General features: G+C 57.9%; 1 protein-coding gene across 3 annotated transcripts; it reads left to right on the top strand.

Moving 5' to 3' along the window:
- The first annotated feature begins 760 nt into the window (after positions 1 to 760).
- On the top strand, positions 761 to 16,177 carry KIFC3 (kinesin family member C3). 3 transcript variants are annotated; one of them, XM_075101991.1, is made up of 21 exons: positions 761 to 850; positions 1,591 to 1,705; positions 3,364 to 3,509; positions 4,325 to 4,472; positions 6,421 to 6,614; positions 8,995 to 9,060; positions 9,514 to 9,657; positions 9,744 to 9,983; positions 10,219 to 10,392; positions 10,533 to 10,680; positions 10,771 to 10,901; positions 10,996 to 11,107; positions 11,366 to 11,547; positions 11,633 to 11,737; positions 12,004 to 12,134; positions 12,823 to 12,946; positions 13,399 to 13,528; positions 13,640 to 13,869; positions 14,495 to 14,629; positions 14,963 to 15,071; positions 15,628 to 16,177. In XM_075101991.1, the coding sequence occupies exons 2-21, from the start codon at positions 1,621 to 1,623 to the stop codon at positions 15,651 to 15,653; spliced, it is 2,760 nt and encodes a 919-aa protein (XP_074958092.1). In that variant the 5' UTR covers positions 761 to 850; positions 1,591 to 1,620; the 3' UTR covers positions 15,654 to 16,177. The 3 variants fall into 3 exon arrangements, with proteins under 3 accessions (XP_074958092.1, XP_074958094.1, XP_074958093.1); XM_075101993.1 differs by lacking the exon at positions 761 to 850 and adding an exon at positions 1,161 to 1,177; XM_075101992.1 differs by lacking the exon at positions 761 to 850 and adding an exon at positions 1,265 to 1,366.
- The last annotated feature ends 271 nt before the right edge of the window (positions 16,178 to 16,448 follow it).

Here is a 16,448-nt window from a genome sequence, read left to right as displayed (position 1 = left end):
ATACAGACAGGTAGATACAAATCATACCCTAAAAATGTGTATAAATTATATTTAAAGCAGAACTTCTTATTACCTTTCTGACAGCAGGACCTTTGGAGAGGTCTCAGGGCACGTTATACTATTTTCTTCGTACCTGTGGGTTAAACAGGTTGTTTTCCTGGTGAAATCTGGGTCCCCAGGCCCCAGCAAACTGGTCGGCATCGGTGCTAGCACCGGTGTTTGGGAGTGGTGAGGACATGGCGGAGGGAGAGGGGACGCCTTGCCACCTCTGGTCCTTGGCATGTGGGTCACCAGCACCATGGTCTCTTTCTTGGTGGTGCTGGTGGCTCTGTCCCCATCATCCCCCAGGGAAGTGCGCCACAGCAGCAGCCATGCCGCAGTTCGGTGCTGGAGGAAAGGGGCGGGGAGGGGTGCGAGGGTGGGATGAGGGTACACCGGGGCTCCCCGGAAAGCACCAGGACCAGTGTGGGAAGGGCAGGAGGGACACCGGGGGTAACAAGGCCACACTGGGAGGCCCCAGGGATCTGACAAGACGGGGGTCAGGGGAGCACAGGAGGATCGGGTGGCCCTAGGAAGAGCCGGGGGACACCGAGGGTCCCTTGAGCTCCCCAGGGCTCCGGCCAGAGGGTCTGGGGGGGGGGGCAGCGGGAGCTCCGGCACCGCCGCCACCGCCCGGTGCGGGGAGGCGGGACGAGGGAGGAGCCCCGCCTCCGCCGCCCGTCGGGGGGTTTCGACGGTTTCCGTGGCAACAAGAGGGGGCGGAGCTCGGCGTTTCCGTTACCGAAGTTCCCGGGAGGGCGGGGTCGGGGCTGGCGCTGGCTGCCCCGCCGCTGCCGCCGCCCCGCGCCCGGTGAGTGGCCCCGCGGGGCGGCACCAGCGGGAGGGGCGGGCGAGCCCGGCGGGACCGGGGCTCCCTTTGTCTGAGGGGCGCCCGGCACGGAGCACCCGAGGCGGCGGCGAGAGCACGGTTCCCCGTTAGCCTGCAGCGGGCGGCGCCGCCGCCGGGACCGTCACCGGGACCAGCGGGGCGGGGCGTTGCTGGGCCTCTACGCACCGGGACCAGCACCGGCATCGCGGGGGGGGGGGGCACGGGGCGGGGCTGCGCTTCCTGTGCCCCGGGACCGGCAGCGGGACCGGGAGCTCCCCTCCGGGACCGCCGGCGCCACCGCGGCCGCCGGTTGGGAAAAAAAGGGACCCCCGGGGCGGGCGGGGCGGCACCCGGGGCTCCGCGACCTCTTCCCCCGCCGAGGCATCCCGCGGTCCCGGGGCTGCGGTGCCCAGCGGGCGGGGGCTGCCCGCTGTTCCGGAGTCAGTAAATAAATAACCCCCACCTCGCAGGAGGAGCCTGGAAGAGCTTCGGCAATGAGTAAATTAATTACAGCCACGGTTTATGTCCCATCCGCCGGGAGCACAGAGGGACCCGGGGGCTTTCGGCACCCCGGGAGTGAAATCGGGATTGACGCAACTTTCCTCTGGATTCAGGAGTTGGGGACAGTATTGCCGTCGTGGTTTGCTCCAGCACGGTCCCCTGGGCTTTCCCGGCTGGAAGCCGAGGTGGGCTGAGAGGTCTTTCCTTGCACTTATCCGCAGACGTGTCGCTGTGCTTGGGACCCCCATGCCATGATCACATCCTGCAAAACCTGGGATCTAGGATCCATGCCCTCCACGAGAGCCACCTGGAAGACGAAGGACCTTGCCCCAGACGGTGAGTACGGTGGCTTGTCCTTTTCCCTTGGGGCTCAGCCTGTCATGCTCACGCCCTTGCTCGCGCTTGGGGAAGGAGAGGCCGGAAACAGGCCAGCCTGCATTTTTCACATTTCTTTCTGGATGAATCTTGGGATTTGAGAAACGGAGACTCAGAAGCAGGCACAAAGCAGTTGGCAGCCAGGGGGTGAGCAGAGAGGGGTGCCTCTGTTTCCCTCCTGGCCCTTTGGAGCAGAAAGTGTAGAGAGAAAGGTTAAAATTTAACATGTGAGACAGAAAACGGAGCGATACACATGGGAGGGAAGATACAAGGCCCTCAATTCTCCCTGGCCTCAGCTCCTTGGAAGGGCTTCTTTTCTCTCCCTGCTGCATAGACCCTGCAGGTGAGTTTAGTCAAGGGCTTTTCTCCACGCAGCTGAGCTGTTTTGCAGGTGGGCAGGCAGCTGCTTGCCCCAACCTGCAGCCGCTTGTTGGGAAACAGCTCTTCCCACCTCCCTCGCTGGTGTTGCCGGATGGGTTTTGGCAAAGGGGGAGGCTGAAACACACACACACCCCCCCACCTGGGCTTTTTTTGCTGTTGGCTTCAGTGTTTGCTCTCCATATGTGCTAGCAGCCGTGTGTCCAGGTCCTGCTTATTCCTTGGCATTTGGGCCAGCCCAGATGAATGCTTGTCATCATCAAAGCCTCTGAAAACGGTTTTTTTCAGCACTTCCTTTGCCCAGTGGCTGCCACTGCACATGCTGGGATGGGGAACTCATTGTCTTTTATCTGGGCGTTCGCCAGCGCTTTGGAAACGCTTGATTTTCATGGCGCGTGCAAAATGTTATGGCTAATTACAGGCTGGGAAGAAGTTCAGAGCAACAAACTGACTTTGTTGGGGCACATCTCCCTCCAGATGCTGCTTCCATCTCTGGCCCAAGAGCGTCCGGATGATTTTAGGGAAGAAAACTGCATTAGTGGGGTTTTATTTGTGGGATGTTGATTTTTTTTTTTTTCCCCCTGCCTACCAGAGAAGCCATTTGGCTGCCCATGGTGGTGGCAGTGCTTGTAGCAGGTGGATGGGAACAGGGCACAGGGTCCCCAGGCAGGTCCTGTTGCGACGTAACCCTCGCCGGCTGCTTTTCATGTGGCAGAAGAGGACACAGCCATGGGAAGAAATTCCTCAAGATGCTGTTCTCCTTCTGTGCAGCTCAGAAGGGCAGGGGACTGCTGCTCTGTCTGCTTTCGGGTTTGGCTGTGTGACAAATGAAGGAAATATTTGGGGGCATTGGAGGGGAGTGATGCTGGCAGGGTCCATCCGTCTGGTTTCAGTGATGCAAGCCAGCTTTGGCAGCTTTTCTGAGACAGGATCGTGGGAAGCGGAGTGGCTTGGTGAGGGGCAGGGGTGAGATGTCCCCAGCAGGGGGATGGACTGGTCCTGCAGGGGACAGACGGATGCTACACCCTGAATTCTCATTACTAGTCATTGGCAACCAGTCTCCACCCCCCAAAGGGCTAATTTTTCTAATTAACATTTTTAATATACTCATGCACCATCTCCACTGCACTGGTGTGGTGGTGGCAGCAGGGAGGAGGAGGTGGTTTTGCTGAGCGAGGCCGAAGGCTGCGTCTATCCTGGGCTCTCAGGTTGATCCAGTGATGCTTTTTGCTCCATCTCAGGCCGTGGGCAGGACACGCTTGTCACCAGGAGCAGAGCAGGTGCCTCTTCCCAGGTTCCTCTGCTGCCTGCACTGGTTCACCATAAAATCCTCAGCGTGAGCTGGCCAGACGCTGCAAATCCCCGCAGGCTCTGCCTGGCTCTCCAGGTGAGGAGTACTGAGCCAGCCATGGCTTGGGTGGGGTGGGCATTTTTGGGGTGGTGGGAAGGGTGCCCTGCACCCTGCTGGACCATCCCTTGGTGGGAGCTGGCGGGTCCATCACTGCAGCAGTTTTTTGTCCTCAACTCTGGTTCACTGCTGCCTGGGTGGGAAGGGAAGAGCATCTCCAGAGAGTCAGGAGGCATCAAAAAACACAAGGAACAGCCCAGAATAACATTTTCTGGGTCACTTCTGAATCATGTAGACAGGAGAGCTCAAGGCAGAAGGGTGATAAGAAAATGCAGCACACTGTGAGATGGGGTTTGCCAGCAGATGGAGGAGGAGGAGGAAGGCTACCATGGATGGGGACGCTGTCAGGACACCATGCACTGGTGTTGCTTCCGCCAGTTCATTCTGGGCTTCGGGCAAATAATTTAAATTCCGCTTCTTTGAAAAGAAGGAAGACACCTTCTTATCTCACACCAGCCATTCAATGCTGCCTGCAGGCCAGGGTCTTTTTTTCTGAGGCCATAAAGAGAAAAATAGGTAATATTCAGTATAACTGCATCACCAGGCTGAGGGAAGGAGTTGTTTATGGGGAGAACTAAAAGCAACATGATAAATGCATTGCAGCAGCTTCCCGATACCAAAGTCCCTCAGATGGAGGGTGTCCCCAGGTCCCACCGTCCTGTCCTTTGCAACCTCCTCCCTGCTTGCTCCTCCTGGCCAGCCTGGTGAAATACCAGCTGCCAGCACCGTGTCCACTGCAATGTGCACAGTCGCTGCATCTCAGCTCTCCATCCTGTTTCATCTTGTGGACACAGGCCCTGCAGGGGACAGCGGGCAAGCGGCAGGAGGAGAGCCTGCACCAGGCCCCAACACCAGCCATAGAGGAGCCACTAGCATCTCCCCACGAGCCAGCAACTGCCACGCTGGTGCAGGCAGCCTCCACCATGAACCTGGAGAAAGCAGGTAAGGGGGAAGCAGCAGTAGGTGCTTGGGAGGAGGGGTGTGATGGGAGGAGCACCTGGTAGCTGCCAGTGGATACTGGGGGGACCTCTCCTCTTTCGGGGTGCATGTAAACATGTGGCTGTGCTCACTGGGGGGGATCGGGTCTCGGTAGAGATCAACACCAGCCAGCTATCGTGTGATGCCAGGCGACCGATTATTTAACCAGGTGAACAGAGCAGGTGAGTGCCAGCAAACCCACCACACTTTCCTCCCTCTTAAGGAAAATGTAACATTTGTGGAAATGCTTGCAATGCACGTGGCTGTGCCAGGGCAGGTGAATGCCTGTGGTTTCCCCTATTTCTCTGTCAGGACCGAATCATCTGGGCTTGTCAGGTCACATCCCAGGAGCTACTCCTGGCGTGGTCCCTGGCTGCATCCCCTGGCACAGGGTGTCTGGTGGGAAGGGGCGGGGATGCAGGAGGGAGTGTGCGTGGCAATGGTAATGGGGCACAGCCATGGAAACAGCCACCCTTCTAAATGGGTTTGAAAGCATTTTGTAAAACAGGAGGGACACCGTGCCATACCTACTGCACTAAGACACGGTGTCACCACGAGCGCGTCTGCCTGGTTGTAGACGTAACACAGGTCCGGCTGACATCTCCTCTCCCAAGGATGCTCTTGCAGGAGTAAGGTGTTGGAGCAAGGAGGAGCACGTTATCCGTGCAGGATCACCACTGCCCATGGGGTCGCTGTGGGTCTCTGTGTGTCGGGCGGGAAGGGTTTAAAGGAAACATCACGATCCCCTGCCTAAGCTGGGCTGAGCTTTGGGCACGGAAAGAAAGAAAAGCTGGTGTTCATTGGCACTGTTTCAGGGTATCCAGCCCAAGGCAGGAAGACAGAATCCAGTGATCACTTCTGCAGACGTTGCCAGATATGTCCTATGGCACACAGTTGACAGCAGAGCTCTGATTTGGTCCCAGCATTTAATTTTTTTGCCTGCTCTGCTCCTTTTAAAGGTAGAAAATCTGATTCACAGACAGAAAAAGTCTTGCTTCTTGTATTCAGGACATTTCCTATAAAGCAGGCGGCACCTGTGCACAGGCAGCAAAGCGATTACCAGCATTGCCTCCTGCCTTTAAAACCCCAGGTTTCTGGTGGCAGCAGATGAAATCCATGGCAGGCAGGGAAGGGCGCTGGGCAGCCAGGATCCTGGCCACCAGTTCGCCCGCCGCTGTGCCTCATCCCCACGTTGTTAATGAGTCAGGCCAGCTCATTTCTTCTTGGGAACTACCAAGTAATTCAGGGATTCATTTGGTAGACTCTGATGTATGGCCAGGCTGGATTCTGTCAGCATCCTGGCTCTATTAACACGCAGAAAAAACATGTTTGAAATGATACTAGGAAGGTTAGAAAGCCAAATGCACAAGAATGAGGCAATACAGCCATTCAAGGTACCCGCATAATTGTAATTTGGCTTCCATTATATTTGTGTGTAATGATGCAGTCTTTAATAACATGATCACATACTCGTTTTCCATCGGCACCTGCTCATTCAGAAAAAACGATGCCGAGATGAATCAGAGCGCCATGGTGAAGGCGGTTGTTATCTGAGTGAGGCAGCAGCATCTCAGCATGTGATGGGGTTGGGTCACGGCGCGGTGGCGTGGGCAGGCACTGAGTGTGAGCAGCCTGGGGTGCTCTGCTGGCATTGGTAGATCCCTCCAGCTTCCATCCCACATAGGGGCTCACCTGGCCAGATCCCCACCATTAGCCTGACCAGCTGTGGTCAGCAACATGACACTCAGGATGTGCCCCATGCATGTTACTGCGCTCTGTGGGATTTCTGCAAGTCCTGCTTCCCACCATCCCATCTCCACCGCAGCCCCTGGGAATTCTTCCCATAGCTGGCATCCCATTCCCCAGCAAGGTGGTTGGATCCTGACTGGCTTAATCTTTGCTCCCACTGCAGGAGGGAGGCTCTGCGGTGGGAAACGTGCCAGCCTGCCAGCAGCCCAGCCCTTCCCAGTGATCCAGAAGGCGATGACCTCCATGGCGCATCTGCAGGAGAAGCTGCGGCTGCAGGAGGAGCTGCTGGGGCTGCAGGAGAAGCTCACTGCCCGGGAGAGCGATGAGCTCTCCCGTTCTCTCCAGCTGCAAGACCAGGTACAACACGGACGGTGGCTGCGACGGTCCTTTGGGTTACCCAGCTTCAGGCTGTGGCTTGGCCAGAGCACTGTGTCTTGCAGTTAGTGAGGTGTGTGCTTGGAAGGAGCATAGGACCTCGATCATGGAGCATCTTCTCTGCTTGGGTGTGCAGGGAAGATCTGGGAGCTGGGTGCTCCTGAGCCCTGCGGCTGTCCCACCAGCTTCTGCTGCCCCTCCCTCGGGATACTTGCAGCCCCCCCAGTTGACATTACTGTGACACAGCAATAACGCTGGCAAGGACACGTGGCTCCTTGGACATGGCGTGGCCAGGAGGGCTTTTGGCTTCAGGGTCGGAGCCCTGCAGCAATTGTCCACCCTCCCAGCACAGTAACACTGCCACAGGATAAGCTCATTAGACCAACCCAGCAGATTAATTTTAGTGACTTTCAAGAGTCAGGAGGTGGAAAGGGAATGTGAAGGCACAGAGTTGTCCGCTGAAGGGGAAAGCGTTTTGACTGCTGTGACCAGAACCTCCCCGTAAAAACAATCTCTTGCACTGGTATGGCTGCATCCTTGGTGTGAGGACCTGTGTCGTCCCAGGGAGATTGAAATTCCGGCTGCTTGTAAAGGTATTTGCATGCGGCTGTTGTGGAAGCTGTTACAGTCAGGTTCTGCTTGTTCCACGGGTGTCAAAAAGGCGGAGGTAATTGTCCTGCATTTGGTTGGCATACTCTGCATGACACAAGCGTGAGTGCCGGCAGGATCCGGCCCTGCGCTGGCCAGTTTGGCAGCAAGTGCAGCTGACGCTGGCCAGAGTGAAGTGCTGACCCAAACTTCCAAAGCTCAGAGATGGCCGGGCCATGGCTCGAGCCAGACACAGCTGCCAAGGAGCCCCTGTCGCCTCCAGAGAGCAGGATGCAGCTGGAGATGCCTGAGCAGGTAGGGGATGGAGGTGCATCAGTGTTTCAAGGTGCTGCTGGCATGGGGAGTGGTGGGCAGGCTCTGGCATGTGCGTTGGCCAGCTGGGTTGGCAACTTCTCTGTAACAAGCTGTGACTCTGTTGTCTTGGTCCCTCCTTTCTTTTAAAAATACTTAAAAAAAAAAAAAAAAAAATAATCTCTTAATAATCTACCTTATTGAATATGGAAATGGGATTTTCCCACTCAGGTGTGATGCTGGTGCGCTCGGCGCAGGCTCAGCCCCCCAGCCAGAGTGGAAGAGCTCCGCTGCAGAGGGAGGGGGGTTCCAAACTCTGACAGGGAGCAGCCTCCTTCCCCAGATTGTGGCCGTCACCATGCAGAACTCACCCGCAGAACCCCCAGCTGTGCGCTGCCGAATGTGAGGGGCTGCACAGGAGGTGCTGCCCACCATGCTGCCGTCTCTGCAAGGGCGTAGCTTGATAACTTACCATAATTAATTATAGCACCATGTCAGCACATCTGCATTTCTAATTAATCAGCAGTCCCTAATTATGGTCCACAGAGGGCCAGTTGCTTAGAAAAAGCTGGTTATTGGGATGGGGCAATAGCCTGCCGCATCAGGCAAAGGGTTTGGTGGTGCACTGGCTTACCAGGGAAGCTGGGAGTGGGGCTGGAATCTGTGGGGCTGTGGTGAAGTATGCAGCCAGGTCCATCTATTTCCAGGGTAAGTTTTGGGGAGACAGTAATGCTTACCCAGCAGCCATCAATTTTTGGGCGCAGGGATGAGGCATGGAGAATGCAGGCAACCCCCATAAAAATGCAACCAGCGTTTGCCAACGTTAACTTGAATAAAGGCAGACGACATTTTTTTTTTTTACAGCCTTGCTGGCTGCTGCAGTGGGGAGGAAAGGAGAGATGAGAACAGATGGTCCCTGCCCCCAAAAAATCAAGGATTTCTGAAATCCACCTGGTTTGGGAGGAGGGCAGCCTGGTTCGCATGAGATGGGCAGATAGGGGTAGCCAGAGAGCATCCTCCCATTGGACTCAGACACACAGACTTCTCAAAGAGCTCCTGCTCCCTCTTTCTCCCAAGATAACTTTCCTAGAAAGAAAAGTAGAGAAGGAAAAGCAAAGCTGTGTTGCAAGGGCAGGATGAGGCACTTGTGGCTCCCTGAACACAATTATGGATAGGTTTGTTTTTTTCTTCTCCAAAGACGATGCTATTTTTTTTCTAATAATGGTTTCTGCTAATGTTCAACATGGACAAATTATACCCATGGTTGAACAAGGTCAAAGCAGGCCTTTCATTAACGCTCATTTTAATCAGCTCATGTGAATCAGGCGCTCAGAGCAAGGTGGAAAATTAAGGCATAATGAAGGTGCAAGCCAGACTGGACGTCAGTGGCCTGGGTGGCGCCACGGGGTGTCCTCCGAAAGCTGCTGAGATGCCTCCTGGTTGACCTTGCCTGTGTTAACAGGTTGAAACTCTGAAGGCAAAGGTCCTGGAGCAGGCGCAGGAGATCAGCCGGCTGCGCTCGGAGCTGGTGAGCTGCCACTGGGGTTGGGCTGAGCCACCCTTGCCCCAAGGGATGCCAGAGCTGTGGGTCCCTGGGGAGGAAGGGGGCACATGGGGAGGGCATAGAGGTATTAAAACCTCCTCAGGGCTGCAGTTTGGACCCTGCAGGCTGGGAGGGGGACATTGAAGGATGAAAGCTTGTGGGATTCTTCTGGCCAATGCAATGTCATGATCAGTGACCCTGGGGTGCAACAGGCAGAGGCTCCCCGGCACTGTCACCCTGGCAGGGGGGAAGCAAAACCCCTCTGAGGACTGGGGCTCTCCAGGCGCAGCAGAGTGGGGGCTCTCTGACGTGGTAGGCTGGGGGTCCCCCACATAGCAGGCTGGGGGCACCCCGAGAACAGCAGGTAGGAGGTTCCCTGGGAGAGGCAGGCTGGGGCTCCCCAGGGTGCATCCGGCTTCCCTCACCTCCCATCGGCAGGGTGGCACGGACGTGGAGAAGCACCGGGACCTGCTGGTGGCTGAGAACGAGCGCTTGCGGCAGGAGATGAAGGCGTGTGAGGGGGAGCTGCGAGAGCTGCGGCGGCAGCAGCAGGTGCCATGCCGGGACTGTGCCCACCTCCCGGTGAGTCGCTGGCAGTGGTGGCGGTGGTGGCAGAGTGACATGTACCCATGGGTGACGCAGCCTTGGCTGTGCTGCTTTGGGGCCAGGAGAACACCAGGCTGCAGGAGCGGCTGTCCCAGCTGCAGAGGGAGGCAGAGGAGATGCGGACGAAGCTGGTGGAGCTAGACCTGGAGGTGCAGCAGAAGACAAACCGCTTGGCTGAGGTGGAACTGCGTCTCAAGGACTCCCTGGCTGAGAGAGCCGAGGAGGAGGAGCGGCTCAGCCGGCGGCTGCGGGATAGCCAGGAGACCATTGCCAGCCTCAAGTCCCAGCCCCAGCAGATAAAGGTGAGCACCACGGGGCTCTCCATCTCTCCTGGCTGGGCAAGGGGAGCTGGGCTGGGTGCCTAGCGGTGCCCGGTGGGTGCCCTGCAAATGCCACCCATCCCTCTGCCCATAGCACATCAGCACAGCACCATGATTTTGTAACGTAGCTCCCCCGGGCCAATGATGGCTCCATCTAAGGCCCCTTGGGTGCTGCTTTTACACAGTACGCCCCATCTCTGGGTGCTTTCCCCCACAGTACGTCATCAAGACTGTGGAGGTGGAGTCAGCCAAAGCGAAGCAAGCCCTGTGCGAGAGCCAGTCCCGAAACCAGTACCTGCAGGAGCAGGTGGGGATGCAGAGGCAGGTGCTGAAGGAGATGGAGCAACAGCTGCAGAGCTCCCAAAAGACGGTGGCTCAGCTCCGAGCTCAGGTCCGAGTGCAATGAGTGTAAATCAGAAATCACCCCACCCAGATCCCCCGTGGTTTCTGCCTGCATGGTGCCTGCCAGGTGATGCGATGCGGCAGCAGGTGGTCGCTGGCTCAGCATTACCCTCCCTACTCCCCTCCCAGATCATGATATACGAGGCCGAGCTGGAGCGAGCCCATGGGCAGATGCTGGAGGAGATGCAGGCCATGGAGGAGGAGAAGAACCGTGCCATCGAAGAGGCATTTTCCCGTGCCCAAGTGGAGATGAAGGCAGTGCATGAAAATCTGGCAGGTGAGGAGGAGGTGAGGGGCTCATAAGGTTGCCCGGCTTGTGCTGGGTGGGGTCATGCCACCTGCCCCTCACCCCACCTCGTGCCTGCAGGTGTACGGACCAACCTGCTGACGCTGCAGCCAGCTCTGCGCACCCTCACCCATGACTACAACAGCCTGAAGCGTCAGGTCCGCGACTTCCCCCTGCTCCTCCAGGAGACCCTGCGGAGCGCCAGGGCTGAGGTGAGTTCCCTGGGACCACCATCTCAGCTCTTCCCCATATGGGTTGGGGATACTGGGGGGGTTGCTGAGCTGCTGCTCTCCATCCCCCTGCCAGATCGGCCAGGCCATCGAGGATGTGCACAGCACCAACCGGGAGCTGCTGCGCAAGTACCGGCGGGAGCTGCAACTCCGCAAGAAGTGTCACAATGAGCTGGTGCGGCTGAAAGGTGTGCAGGGGGGTGGCAGGTCCCATCACAGGAGAGTATGTCCCTGTGGGGGGCAGGATGGGCAGGGGAGTATCACCCTGCTGCACCCCAGCACCATGGCTTGGATGCTCTGCATCCCCATAAGGTGCTCAGGTTGGTGATGGGATGCTTCAGTTGGCAGTGGAGTACAGCGTTCAGCCCACCTGTTGTTTGACAGTAACCGGGGGTGGCAGCGGGATGCACGGGGGCTGATGTCATCTCTGCATCTCCCCACCCAAGGAAACATCCGTGTTTTTGGGCGAGTCCGCCCCATCACAAAGGAGGACGGTGAGGGCCCGGAGGCAGCCAATGTGGTGACCTTCGATGCTGATGATGACGCTGTCCTGCATCTCCTGCACAAGGGGAAGCAGGTGTCCTTTGAGCTGGATAAGGTCTTCCCCCCACAAGCGTCCCAGGAGGAGGTGGGTGCTGCATGGGGATGGAAATGCTGCTGGCATGAGGGGGACATACAGCCACCACCTTCTGATATTCCCCTGTTTCCCCTAGGTGTTTCAGGAGGTTCAAGCCCTGGTCACCTCCTGCATTGATGGCTACAATGTCTGCATCTTTGCCTATGGGCAGACAGGGGCAGGAAAAACCTACACAATGGAGGTGAATTTGCCTGGCTTTGCTTCCCTATTCTTCCTTGGCTTGCTATCCTGTGGTGCCCAGTGTCAGTAACCTCCTTAAACCAGGCTGGTAGCCAGCTTGGACCTGGAGTGCACCAGCGATGGTCACTGCTGCTAGGCAAGGAGTTTGTGCAGTCCTCCATGGCACCTCCCTGGGCTTTGCTCCTGCCCAGAAAAAATAAATGCAGACTAAAATGCAAGGTGGTGTGTTCCCCCCCCCCCCCCCCATTTCTCACCCCAATCCATCAGGGGACAGCAGCAAACCCAGGGATCAACCAGCGGGCCCTGCAGCTCCTCTTCTCTGAGGTGCGGGGCAAGGCAGCCGACTGGGACTACGCCATCAGCGTCAGCGTCGCCGAGATTTACAACGAGGCTCTCAGGTATAGGGAGGGGGAAAAAGCTCTCTGTTGGGGCAGGTGGAGCTGCTGGGGATCCGGCATCAGTGGGCATCACCCCATGCTGCTCTCATCCCCTCCCACTAGCCCTGCCTTGGCCACACAGCCTGTTCCCAGGGCCTTGGGCACAGGATTTGACCATGCAAGGATTTATTTTTAAACTCTTGATGCAAGCCACCCTTTCAAAGCACTCTATCTCAAGCTCTGTTACTTAGACAGGCTCCTAGCCCTGCCATTGCTCCTGCTCCTCTGGCCCTGATGTAGCAGCTGGGGCATCCCCCTCTCCTTGCTGTCGTGCCTCCCTGGATGTTATATTTAGAAATTACTAACTGGGAGCTGGGAGCATGAGAAATATTTTCCTCTCCTGCCCAGCCATAGGCAGGAGGGGTGAGGAGGAGACTGGGAGTGCATCCCTGTGGATAATGGGGACCAGGAGTGGCAATAAAGAGCAGGGGTGGGAGTGTGGTCCAGGTTGGAGTGGGTACATGGTGTGATGGTGGAAGCCAGAGACCCAAGGTCTATCCATAGGATGTGCACCATCCCCGGGAGGAGAGGGCTGCTCTGGCAGCCTTGGCACACATCCCTGAGCCATGGCAGGGATGCCGTGCTGGAGGGGAGCTGGCACCCATCAGCTGCCTGGGGTGGGGATGCTGATGGGTACCCCTTTGCCCAGGGACTTGCTAGGGAAGGAGCCACAGGAGAAGCTGGAGATCAAGCTGTGCCCCGACGGCAGCGGGCAGCTCTATGTGCCCGGACTGACTGAGTTCAGTGTGCAGAGCGTGGAGGACATCAACAAGGTGCAGGGAGATGGGGGGCATCAGTAGCAGGAGGGTGGCACTGGGGGTGTGATGAATTGGGGGGGGTGGAATCTCTGGTGCATGACCTCCATATTCGGGAGTATTTCTGAAGCACTGGGGAGCAACAGAGACCAAAATAGGTCCCTGGGTACGATGTGACAGTCACTGTCCAATGGGGTGAGCTGCAGGGGGTTAAAAATAAAAGTGTGGGGCCCGGGCAGCTCCTAGGGGATTAGCGGGATGCCGGCTGTCACTGCAGTGCCCTGCCTGTCACCCTCTGCCTTCAGTGCATCACTCAGGCTGAGACATGACAGCGGTCATCACCTAGATGGACCAGGCACCTTGTGGGGGGCTGTTCGTCTGGTTACGTCCCTGGGGGTTCTTGGGTCACGGGAGATGTGGTGGGTTTGGGACACACTGGCCTCACCCCCCACCTCCCTGGGCTCCCCTAGGTCTTCGAGTTCGGCCATGTTAACCGGGCGACGGAGTGCACCAACCTGAATGAGCACAGCTCCCGCTCCCACGCCCTCTTCATTGTCACTGTCTGTGGCATTGACCGTAGCACAGGGCTCCGCACCACAGGTAGGTGCCATGTGGCAAGCCCCTCACTGGGGCATCTGGGCTGTGGCATCCCCAGGGTGTGCGGGGCCAGGCGTTGATGCCAGCTGGAGGGGTTTGGCTGTGTGTCCCCAGGGAAGCTGAACCTGGTGGACCTGGCAGGATCGGAGCGGGTCGGGCGGTCAGGTGCAGAGGGCAGCCGGCTCCGCGAGGCACAGTACATCAACAAGTCCCTCTCGGCATTGGGTGATGTCATTTATGCCCTGCGCTCCCGGCAGGGCCATGTGCCCTTCCGCAACTCCAAGCTGACCTACCTGCTGCAGGACTCGCTCAGCGGTGACAGCAAGACCCTCATGATGGTGCAGGTAGGGGCCCATCAGCATCTCTGCAGCCAGCTGTTGCAGTTTTTGGAGTGGGTTTGGTCCCTGCTCACCCCGGTGCTGGGGCAGGTGGGAGTGTGATGCTGGAGGCCTGGACCAGGGGACTGGGCTCGCACATGGGGACGTCCTCCTGTCTCCAACCATGGTACCATGGCAGCGCTGCCTCAATTTCTGCATCCCAGATGTGGAGGATGAACTCAGAGGTCCACGATCCTGCCCTCTCTGCCTGCACGTGGATGTCATCCCTATGGGCACAGTTTCCTTGCACATTGGCATCTCCTATCCCCTCTCATGGTGGGAGGATTTTATGCTCTGGTAGCTGCTCCATACCTGCCCTGTGACTGCCCCCCAGCTGCCTGCACCCGGCCCGAGCCCCCTTGGGGGGTGCCTGAGCTCCTGCCACCTGCTGAAGCTTTTCCCAGCTGTCCCTTGCGTAGTGACAGGGGATCCAGCTGGCTCAGACACTGTCCCGGGCACAGGTGGATGGGGCTGTCCTGGGTTAATTAATAGCATCTCATTGGCCTGGCAGCAGCACGGTTGCAAGGGCAGGGGCATGCTGGGGGTGTGCAGGCAGCCAGCAAGCTGTCTTTCTGCTCCTGCCTTACTGCAGGTTTCCCCCGCTGAGAAAAACACCAGCGAGACACTGTGCTCCCTGAAGTTTGCTGAGAGGGTTCGCTCTGTGGAGCTGGGTCCTGTATCCCGCAGGGCTGAGCTGGCCTCCTGGCCCAGCCAGGAGCAGCTGGAGGTAACTGAGGGGCCACCAGTGCCCTTCCTCTTCCCCATTTTGCCCCTGTGTGTGTTTCCCAGGGCTGTTTGCTGTTGGGTGTTCCCTGGAGCCACCCCCATTGGGGAGTATCACCCAGCGGGACATGGGCTGTCCCCAAGCAGCGGCATCCAGCTGATGCTGACACCTTGGCTCTTCCAAGCCCTGTTTTGCAGCAACTCTGTGGTACCCCCAGGGTATATTTGGACACCACTGCCCACGAAGGCACAATCTGCCTACAAGCCCCTTCCCCATCCCTTCCCTCTGGGGAACTGGCGTGGGCTGACCCTGAGGTCGTGCTCCGTCTCCCCCCAGGGTGACTCACCAGGAACCACAGCATCCTCTGGCCGGGGCCATGCGTCCCCCAGCCCAGGGCAGCTCTCCAGCCGTGCCGCCTCCATCCGCAGGAAGCTCCAGACCTCAGGTGGGTGGTGGGGCACCATGGCCCCACTCAGCACCCTGGGTGCCCAGCCAGGGTCTCTTTGTCAGAGGAGGCTCCTGCTGCCAGCCTTGTCCCAGCCAGATGCTGGCAGGCAAAGCCTGCAGGGGGGAGCTAGCTGATCTGTAGTCAGCTCATTAACTAATGGTTAATTAGCCATTGGGAGCCTGGTTATCACTTCCCCAAGAGCATGCTGGTGCAAAGCTGCTGCCAGCAGCTCCAGGTGTGAAGGGGGAGCAATGCTGTGGGCCATGCCCCTGGGCTGAACCTCTCTCCCTTTCGATTTCAGCCTGAATTTAGGGGCAGCAATGGCTGCCAGGTGAGTGCCTGTGGCTGGGAGCCGGTGGAGGGCTCTGCTTCAGCCCCACTTCCCAGGCAGGGGTGCTGTTCTGTGCTGCTCATGGGGATGCTTCTGGGGATGCTTGCGGTAATGCTTGCAGTACCAGCTCAACGCAGCACCCGCTGAAATGCTGCCAGATGGGGCCGGGGTAGCACTGGCTGTGACCCCTGCGCTGTGTGACCCATGCATGTCTCCCCCCAGGGAAGCTGAGGCCAGTCCCTGTGTGACAAATGCCAGCCCCAGCACCAAACCTGCTGCAGGACCCAGCCCCTCAGTGCTACGGAGAGCCCGGCTGCTGGAAGACACAAAGGCTTTGGTGCCACTCCCTTGCCCACCAGGGCCCATGATGAGGGTGACAGCACCTCTCACCATGAGCAGCGTGGGGCTGAGGTCTCCCAGTAGCCAGACCCCTGTCTCAGGGTGGGGGACAGTGATGCTGGGCAGGGAGCTGTATCCTCAGACACTCAGCTCTGTGACTTTCTTTTTTTGCTGGAAGGATGTTTTTAGCCAGAGCAGGGAGCTGCTGGGTGCTTTCTCCATCTCTCCAGCATTATTTTTATAACAGTAGAGGTATATGGCTGGAGCAGGGGCTTGGAGCCAGGTGAGCCCACAGAAATGTCTCTGCTACTCCCAGGGGACCAGCCTGGTCCCAGTTCCCCCAAGACTGTGTCCAGGCAGCTGCCTGATGTCTTTTGAAGCAGCACTTCCTCCATTTTAAGCCAGAATAAAATCCCAGCAGCCCCTTTCACCATAGGTTTCTCAAGCCCTGTTGTTGCATGAAGGTGCCCTGGGGCTGTGCCTGAGCCAAGCTGCCCTTCGTCATGGTGTTGGTGCTGCCTGGGCCCTGTGCCGGCTGCTCTGGCATGGAGAGAGAGCGGTTGTGGGGCTGTGGACTGCCCCACAGGCTGTGGGGCTGCCTGTGTTACACAGCACCAGGCTGGATTTAGCAGTCTAAAATGAAGCTACTGTAAAGTTATTTACCAGTTGTCAAGAGAGATCAGTGTGGTCAAGATGAAAGTCTT

This window comes from Phalacrocorax aristotelis, chromosome 8 (genome assembly GCF_949628215.1).
Source record: "Phalacrocorax aristotelis chromosome 8, bGulAri2.1, whole genome shotgun sequence".
Lineage (NCBI taxonomy): Eukaryota > Metazoa > Chordata > Aves > Suliformes > Phalacrocoracidae > Phalacrocorax > Phalacrocorax aristotelis.
Note: the sequence above shows the minus strand (reverse complement) of the source record. Positions and strands in the feature narration are given on the sequence as shown.